General features: G+C 33.6%; 1 protein-coding gene across 2 annotated transcripts; it reads right to left on the bottom strand.

Annotated features, from left to right (window-relative positions):
• Nucleotides 1–331: 331 nt before the first annotated feature.
• LOC128185688 (uncharacterized) lies at nucleotides 332–9,730 on the bottom strand. Of its 2 annotated transcripts, none has more exons than XM_052855315.1 (3): nucleotides 9,271–9,730; nucleotides 2,021–2,200; nucleotides 332–517 (listed from the first exon to the last, which is right to left on the bottom strand). In XM_052855315.1, exons 1-3 carry the CDS (start codon nucleotides 9,325–9,327, stop codon nucleotides 347–349), a joined length of 408 nt encoding a protein of 135 aa, XP_052711275.1. In that variant the 5' UTR covers nucleotides 9,328–9,730; the 3' UTR covers nucleotides 332–346. The 2 variants fall into 2 exon arrangements, with proteins under 2 accessions (XP_052711275.1, XP_052711276.1); XM_052855316.1 differs by lacking the exon at nucleotides 9,271–9,730 and adding an exon at nucleotides 9,049–9,188.
• Between the last annotated feature and the right edge of the window lie 161 nt (nucleotides 9,731–9,891).

Genomic DNA, 9,891 nt, shown 5'->3' with positions numbered 1-9,891 from the left:
GAGTATGGAGGAACCATAGTTTACAATTCATATATGCCTAACATACTTTGCATATTTATAATAAAATAATAATATTTCTAAGTATAGATCCAGCAAAACATATTTCTTTTTTGAATGTATATATACTTTTAAATAGTCCATACGAAATTAAGATTTTTCTCCCTAAAGCGTTGATTTGATAGTTGGCAAGAGATCTATCTTTGCAGTTATCTGCATATAACCACGTTTTCTCTTACTATGCCATCATGCGTAAGAACAGTCATGCATATATACATCTTCTGCAATTATGGTGAACATATAAAAGAAAGAAATGGTAATTAAAAAACGGTCTTGATTTTATTACTTGTTATCTTCTGATGCATTTTATAACTAAGGCGGGGCTACTGGAATTGAATACCAAGTTAAACTTGAGTCCATCACAACACCTTTTTGGCTTATATTCGATTGTGCCTATATCTTTCCCTGGCTGAACTCTCTCATTTTCTTCGAAGCACCTGGATGTAATTTCCTTTTTCGGCTGTAAAGAAGATGAACGTCAAAGAGAATTGAAACATTTAAAACAGTAAACTATAGTGTTAAAGTTAAAGTTTTAGCCGCACTTGCAGTCGGAGAACAACTGGGGCAGGATATTTCATAAGGAAATTTTAGAAATGTTTTAACAATTTAAGTGCTTGGACTTTGGCAGTCCGTGACAAACTTCGATTTATATATATAATGAAGGCGGGGTCTACTCATGGTCTTACTGTCTATATAATAGCTAATTGGCTATTAGATATGAATACATCGAACGCCAATGACACTTGTCCAATTTCATCCAGGGATGTATATTTCAGCTGAAACATACAGCAGAGCAGTTTTGTCCGATTTTGACTGTCTAGTATAAATATTGATGGGCTTCTCTTAGCGGATTAGAAGAAAGGAGGTCAATATTTGAAGAACAATCTAGAATAGTAACATCCCATCGAAAGTCCAAGCTATTGTTTAAACTGCTTTATTACATACTTAGTAATAAATACAGGTTTTTGGCATATGTGATACAGATGACATCACAAAATCCGTATCGGCCTCCGGTGCTGATACAGGTTATCAGCCCTCCAGGGCTGATACGGATCCGTATCACACCCCTTTCGGAACTCCTCTGCCTTTTTTCGCTTCGGCATTTTTGCATGTTTACAGACGAAAAATAAAATATTTTCAGTTACAGTCGACATTTTTAAGTACAGTTGAAAACTTCAAATGCTAGCAAATGTTTTAAAGCAGTCAATTTTTAAAATCTGATGAAATTCCATTCCGTAGCTTCATGTTAAAACAAGAAGAACTCATATTTTTATCAAATACATGTACACGTGCAGACTTTTTTCAAATAATATGAATAATCAATTTAAAAAAAATTTGATGTTTTTTTTTTTAAATTTATTACTAAGTATGTAATAAATATAATAATAGATACCCTTTTCCATATCACAGCTTGTATCAACCCTCGACCAATATCATCCCTCGGGCCTTCGGCCCTCGGGCTGATATTGGAGCCATATCACAGCTTGTATCAACCCTCGACCAATATCATCCCTCGGGCCTTCGGCCCTCGGGCTGATATTGGAGTCTTGGGCTGATACAAGCTGTGATATGGAAAAGGGTATGTATTATTCTTTATATTTAATATAGTTACACATGTATAGGACTACAGGTTATATATCGCTTATTAAATTACACTGCTTATATAGCTAAGAGCAAAGCTAACGATTTGAAGACCTAATACTGATATATGATATATAATTACATGTACATACAACTAATTTTTACCAAACATACCATATCAATTGTAAAACGATCTTACAACAATTTATGTTATTTTGTAATTGTATCAGACTTTATGGCTTTCCTTAAATTTTGAAACAGTAACAGACTTACCATATGATATTTTAGTATGTAATATATTATCAGACTTATAACCTCATGTTATACAATACCTGACTAACTATTCCAGTATGTCAAATTGTTAAATATATATGATACTCACAATGCATCTGAACTCGTAACCCAAAGCGTGGTTGACGGGGTACACTACGACGTCCTCTACAGACTGACAACACTGAAAGGAAGAGCAGGGCATTGTGGGAGGTGCCGCGAACGCAAGAGTTCCGTCACAGCACGGCCCGTCCTTCCGGTCTGTGAAAGGTCTTTCTGTTGAGTCCCACACCTAACAAAATGTATATAAAAAATCATCTCTCAAATACAAATAATAAAGGCCATTAAAATTTTATTTCTATTAATCAAAAGTAAGAAAAAAAGTTCGGGAGAAGGGTGTCAATCAAAAATGGAAAGAGCAATGCAATTTATTTTTATTAAATAATTGCAATTAAGGTTGACGTTAACTCAGAATTAAAAAAAAACCCACTGATGATAATGAAAAACCATCTATTGTGTGTTATAGACCTTTGCTTGTATTGTTATTTTTCACTTTCAGAAAAGTAGGTAAATTACATACTTTTTGAGTTAATGGCCATTGAATATTTATTAAAAAAATCAAGAAAAATACCACACTAATTTTACACTACGATTGAGATTTTCTTAATAAAAAAAATATTACAAATAATTAAACACTTTAAAAAATAAGATACACTTTATGAATGGTAGTGGCACTAAATAAGTACACATCATTAAGATTTCAGCATAAATTTTAGAAAATAATTCGGTCCGAATTTCCTCTATCATTTTTCAAATCCCTTCCCATTTTTGATTCAATTTTACAAAAAATTGAATGATGATAATACAAAACCATTTATGGTATTGAACTACTTATATTGACCTTATTCTGTTGGCATAAAATTTATATGAGGTAAATGATCAAAATTTGGAGATATGGTGTCTTTTATCGTTTTTAAGCATTTTTTAATATTCTTATTATTCGTGCCATAAGATTATTTTAATGAATAAGTGAAGTAAAACCAACGGATTACATTCACTTTAATATAAAATCCTAACTTTTAATATTAGACTACTGCCAAAAAACTTTTAGGAGAAAACAAAATCTGCAAAATTTAGTCTCTGTTTGGCTAAAAGTCAATTTTTGTTTGAGCCTAATTACATAATAAAGTAAAACTATTGAGTATTGAATGTTTTGTCAGTAATAATTCATTTCATAAATACTTTTTGTGTTTAGAACAAATTTTACTCATTACATTGAACTTTATAACAATCGGAATTTCAGAACTCAAACCCTGAGTAAATAACACCCTTAAGAAGCCTTTTTCGGTTTACTTCCATTCTGTTTCCTTTCTTGTTAATACATGTATTTGAATTTCAGCTGTTTTCTTAGGTGCTCTGAAACCAAGAAAGAGTCCACAAAAGCAAGAATCAATGTAAAACCACAGAAATACAATGTATAATATCATTTGGAGCGTAACTATTATAATACATGAAGAAGCAAGTTCTGCCGTTAAAGGAGACGCGCTCCCATTCTTATTTACGGCATCGTGTTTCAGCGGCAATATACAAACATTTGACAAAGACATTAGTTATTGCTGCTGAACTTAGATTTGCAGTTCCCAAAAGAAAACATTTGAGTGATTATGATTCTCACTACTTGGAAAAACACGCTAATGACTCAGACTCTCAGGCGAATGGCGTCGGGCCTTTGTTAGTAAAATTTGCAAAGATGTCACTCTTTGTGGTGTTTTGATATAATACCGTATTAGAAACAAATAGTGCCGTTTTCTATGACAGCTTTGCCAAATAATTGTCGGCGATCAATAGAATTAGTAACAGAGATTACGTGTAATGATTCTTATTATTTTTAAGAAGATTTTTCATGAAAGCGAGATGCTCCTGTTTTTTTACAGTAACTGCATTTCGAATCCTAGGATGTTCTTCGTTAATTAGGTCACATCGCTCACTTATGTCTCTAGGGTCAATGAATTTACTGGTGATCAATTTTGACGTGTAAATAAATTGATCCTCTTTTCTTAGGAGAATCTGGCTCCGCCGTCACCAACTTTTCTCAAGCCAATACCCAGCCTCTGGTACGAGTTTTGACTTATGCTCAAATTATCTCTTTTGAGGATTTGAGTTGAGGACTTAATTGAGTGATTTGAATATTTTAGTGACGGGGGGGCCTGAGTGTATTATAATGTTTGGTCATCCACGATTAACTTATCTATTAAACATCTTGTTATATGTAAAGAAATAGCATATATGTTTTATTCATGTTTGTGGTAAAAATGAGAGGATGTGCAGATTCAGTTTAGGTCGTACCATGTATAGGTCACATTCTATTCCTGGTGCCGTTGGGGAGACGTTCATTACGTTGTGAATATCATATTAAATTACCACAAACACAATAAAATGATGTATTGTATACGTAAACGTTTTCCACAATAATACTAGTACTGTTTTTTTCAAGTTTCCCAAGTTTTTTTCCTCTCTCATGGTATAATTAAGTTTCACTTCCGTTTTACATGTGGAATTAGACCGGAACTGACTGTTACAAACGGGTTCGAACTTTGCATGCTCAAAGATGCAGTAACCTTGATACCAATCGCAATTTTTCGGGCCTTTCCGGCAGGCTCGGAAAAACACCTCGAATGTATTACCTAGGCGTCCATGACAACCCCCCCCCCCCCCCCCTTTTTTTTTTTTTTATAAAACTTGATATAAATACAACACATTTTACGATCTGTTGAGATGTAAGCTACTCTTCAACAAAGTAAATGATATACCCTAAGATATAACACAGAAGCGACTTATAAGGCTGTCTAGCCGATACCTATTTTAATGGGAAGCGACTCCATTTTGTATAGAATTCTAACATCCGGTAATGTTAATACATTCGAGGTGTTTTTCCGAGCTTGCCGGAAAGGCCCGAGAAGTTGCGATTGGCAGTAACCTTGATATCTGTAGTGCAGCAGGTGTGTACTCGATAAAAACCCCAACTCCTTCGTTTGTGAAACAGTAGACTAGATTCAAGAACTATATGCCTACCCCACATTTACATACGGATACATTTTTTTCAGCACTGAATTTTATATTTATATTATGGATCTACATTTTCAATGCCAATTACCACTAGATTAGACTACGGGCAAAAAAAGCTTCCTTTGATGCAGAATGTTTGGATTCGTATATCACATTATGATAACGTTTTTTGTTTCTAAATCTCTAATTCCTTAATTGGGATTTCCCCGTCGTTACCCCTGGGCTCTGTTTCCGCTCTTGACATCCTTTGTCGTATTAACGTTCAATCTAGCCTCCTCGTGTTCAATTACAGCGATACTTAGCGCGTCTCAAGATTCTGCTAATGGAGGAAATTTTAAGGCTTCAATAAAAATCAATTTTTGAAGGACATTGTTCGCAAAAATTTTAAAAAACTTATATTTTCCCAAAAGCCTCAAAGCTTCTTACAGTCTGAGAGGAATCCTAACTTCAGATAACGCCATATTCTCTTAACGTGTTCGAATGGATATCGGCCTTTGCACAATCATTATGATATAATCTCGAAATGTGAAGCCCCTTGTTTCTGGCAGTAGGATTTAGCAAGGCAATTTACTTCAAGTTAATACCTAATGAACCTCGTATAATTATTGCTTGATTCTAAGCCATAGTAAGTAAAACATTGGATCGTTGAAACAGAACTTGAAGGAAAAGGGTACATATTTTGATAAACATCGAATGGTGTCTGAAGACATGCATGTATTACATGTATAACTGTTATTATACTAATATCTATAAAAAGACATAACTATAAATACAATTGTACTTAGAAATTTCAACAGAAGCAGCCAGCCCCCGGGCTGAATGGCTTGAATTACATACTGTGACGATATTGACAGCCGAGAAAAATCCAATATTGTATGACAATGACAAAAAAGACACCCAACACCAACTGAGGGGAATATTCAATAAAATATTCCACAAAATTGAATTAACAGATGATAGAATGGACATTTTCAAAAGCCTCAATAGCATCGTTTTACTCCCAGCATATTCGTTATAACATCGTCTTACGTAATAGTCAGCTCTTTTAGACTAAGATCAGAGAGAGCCTTGTTCATAATGAAATAAAATGCAATGATTTTGGCAAATTAGTATTTATTATCATGTTATTTTGCGCGGCCATTTGATGTAATCACGGTCTTTTAATATCATTTTTCGATTACGCACCGAATGTAAAAATGGGCCACGATTTGATGTTTAAGGACCAATAAGGATTTACTGGTTCCAATCCCCTTCAGAATCTCACGACCCGTATCAAAGGCAAATGCTCGCGAAACAGAATTCAGAGAAATTAAATTCACGGAACATTTTTCAATATGGCATCGATTTGAAATCTGTGTTTGACATCGGAGAGCATTATGGCCAAAGCGCCCGTCAACTTGATGTAGCTTAACCCTTTATGGCCGGCTGGCGTTTTGAGTTATGTTGGGAAGTCTTCTTTTATTTTCCTCTTTTGCAATAAAAGAATCAGATAAAGTCTTGTAATTAAGTCAAACTGTGTAAGAAAGCAGACTGTTTGTAAACATGCGAAGCGAATAAAACGCGGGCCTTAAGAGATGTTACGCTTGATTTTTTTTTCTTTCGGTCCTGACAGAAAAAATGACGGAGCATCCAATAGGGACACATACAATTTGATAATTTTAAAAGTTACATCTTGTGTTTACAAAACGCAACATCGCACATTCACCGCAAAACGTTATCTTTATTTTTAAAAATACAAAAAAGATGCCTGACTAGAAATGTAATTTTTGCAACACTGGAGTTTGAACAATGGTTTTAAGTTCTGAATTGTAATCATGGAATTTTTATCAATCTTGTTAAACCAAGCACAATCATGTAAAAATGTATGGAAAAAGAGACGCTCAAAACGCCAGATTCTTTACTGTTAGCTAAGCTATACTGGCCATAAATGGTATCTGTTTTTGAAACCTGCGTTGATATATACTACGACACAGGTAAATACAGGTAAATTTACTCATCATTACATATTTCAGTGGATGGTATATGTAACCACATGTATTTTGTAACTGAAGTGTAACTTCATATGTACATGTTTAACTCGTATATGTATATTGGTGTACATGTACATGTACATTTAATCGCCATCACATGATGTAAATGTATTTATTTCATTTTATGATTGAAGCGTAACATTTACATGTAGTTTGATATACATTTAGTACATTAGTCACAATTTCATTCTGTAAATGTTATAATGATATTAGGTAATATAACTTCAATTACAATTTGTAATTAAAACGTATACATGTCATGTAGTTTGGTAAATTTCGCTTTTTAGTAACATTATATTTTACTTATTCAAGTACATGAGAGAGAGAGAGAGAGAGAGAGAGAGAGAGAGAGAGAGAGAGAGAGAGTAGTAGTAGTAGTAGTAGTAGCTTACATTTAAAGGATCCCTCATTGCTAAACAAAAATCAGGACCAGATGTGTTTTAAGAAATGTTGAACAAATTAATTGTTTATAACATACAATTACATACATGCTATTTCTCATCAAATTTCAATGTAGCACAATAAGAGAAGCTTATTCAAACTTATTTTCTGTACAAATAACTAGATTAGTTATAGTTTATGTGAATACTTCTCTTAAACATGATCATATTAAATTTTTAGTCGTAATTTTGTATAAATTTTCTTGGCATGTTACGCCAGAAAGTTTTGAACTTGCCAAATTACGCTTGGAAATTTGAAATGACGATTGGCAACAACCTCTTTTACTTGGGCGTATTTGACAATTTATGTATACATTTAAGAGTTTCTGTGTAGTCTGCTGATGCCATTGTAAAAAGATACATATACACGTATAACCTTTCGTAAAAAGACTACAAAAAACGTAAACAATGAGCAAACACTGACCCTTGTTTTCGAAATGGAAACAATATTCATGGGAGAAATAAGTGTCGATTAATTCTGGCTAATTTTCATACATAAAAGAAGTAAATGTTAATACCAAACGACTGGTGGTCCACAGCGACATTTAACGAAGGTTTATTGGAGGAAAACGGCGCCAGATATATACAATGTAGTAAAAAAAAAAACCGGAACTATATTGTAAAGGCAAATCGCATTATTACAAAATGTTAAGTTGCTGCGAACAGTATCGAAACATCCTTTCATGTTTCATTTTTTTAGGTAGGTCGAGGGGATTAAATCATATGATATACATGTATATGAGAACATCTGGTTTTATAGTGTACATGTAAGCATGTTTGTAGAAAAAGGGTGGTATCTTATGAATACATGAATTCGCTCATATCGTTTGGATTCCTTTAAAAGAAATGAATATTTCTAGAGTAATGGCACAGCACAGAACAGAAATCGACTATTATAATTGTAGTTGCAGTTTTTTTCTCTTTGCAAAGAATACAAAATTGTATAATGGCCGTCGGAGAGAAAAAGACAAAGATTTTAATGTTTTATACGAAAATTAACCATGCTAAATGATGTCATAGTAAAAAGGAAGACATTTAATGTTTCAAACCGTGATTACGTAAACTTTGCTACGTAATCAATAGTTCAATACACAGCGTTTCATTCAACCCTCCACTTGTCTCTGTGTGTCGTTATTCAGCATGAGAATTGATAAAAGGAACGAGTTAATTACAAAGACATAATCAAATGAATAGTTTAATACCAATAGTAATATACTAGTTGTCATATTAAAAGGAAAACTCCTCATATTTTCACCCGAACGATCCAGTTTAAATGTTTACTAATCAATAGAAATGCAGAAAACTTATTTGTATTAAAGTTAACCAAAATATTAAGAAAGTTTCCAAAATAATCCCGTTTATTACATTGAACTTTACATTTATTTTATAGAAGCCATTCAAAATGTAACAGCGATTAGTTGTAATTTGTAATCAGTGCAATGATTTTGCCGTCAATCCTTTATAACTACATTGATAGAATTTGTATTGATGCATGGATAAATTTACTTTATATGTTAATTGCAAAGTAATATGACCTCGCAAAGTAACGAACAAAAACAAACTACATGTATCTTAAATTATGCGGAAATAACTTCATAACATACCATTAAAAGTAATAAAATACTATTCGTCCCTGGCACATTGAATCATCAATTGTCCGTTCCGGGGGAAAAATCCCACAAAACCATCTGTTTCATAATAGACTATTTAGAATCACTTCATCAAGTTTTACATTAAATCGAAAAACTTATTTATAGAATCCACTATCCCCCCAAAAAAGTCCGCTTGCGCTACATAACCTACAGTGTATATATATCTATACTTACAGAAAGTGAGACATCTAGGCAGATCATGATATCCAGTAACAGGGGTCTGATATCCATCTCCTAGCTAGCGGTTTGTAATCCAGACCGACACTATCTAGATATCGAACATCCCCCGTGTTAAATTACAATGGCAAAAGCTGTAATGGCCCCACAATGCACAAAAGTCATAACGATCATGACAATGTAACAAATTTAACGCTCTCGCTCTTTCTCGCTCTCTTTCAATTTTTGAAATATATACCCACTAGGACTCAACACTTATGGGACCGTCTGCTTTGTAACCAAGCGTTTAAATTAACTGATATTTTCATTTTTCCAATAAAACGGAAGTCAGAGATACTGATAGGAACTTTCTATAAACACGTGTTCATCTGTTACGACTCTCTGCCGATCATCTGATTAAGAAATACCGGAGCGAGGGTTTATCCGATATCTGTGTGCATTTATTGAGAAATACCAGTTCACTTTATTTCTCGGCTTCCCCTTCTTGAATGATAAAAAATCAAGTAATTAGAAATCGAAATGCGGACTGAAAGATCTCTCTCTCTCTCTCTCTCTCTCTCTCTCTCTCTCTCTCTCTCTCTCTCTCTCTCTCTCTCTCTCTCTCTATATATATACACT

The sequence above is a fragment of the Crassostrea angulata genome, chromosome 5 (assembly GCF_025612915.1).
Source record: "Crassostrea angulata isolate pt1a10 chromosome 5, ASM2561291v2, whole genome shotgun sequence".
Taxonomy (NCBI): Eukaryota; Metazoa; Mollusca; class Bivalvia; order Ostreida; family Ostreidae; genus Magallana; species Magallana angulata.
The sequence above is the reverse complement of the archived record's forward strand: the minus strand, read 5'-3'. Positions and strand labels throughout refer to the sequence as shown.

Bases quoted from the DNA above. Each gene is read 5' to 3' on its own strand.
- LOC128185688 (XM_052855315.1), bottom strand. From the start codon at position 9,327: ATGGATATCAGACCCCTGTTACTGGATATCATGATCTGCCTAGATGTC. The intron at 2,201-9,270 runs GTAAGTATAGAT...ACATTTTGTTAG, and splicing joins GCCTAGATGTCTCACTTTCT to GTGTGGGACTCAACAGAAAG. The intron at 518-2,020 runs GTGAGTATCATA...TCTTCTTTACAG, and splicing joins GTTACGAGTTCAGATGCATT to CCGAAAAAGGAAATTACATC.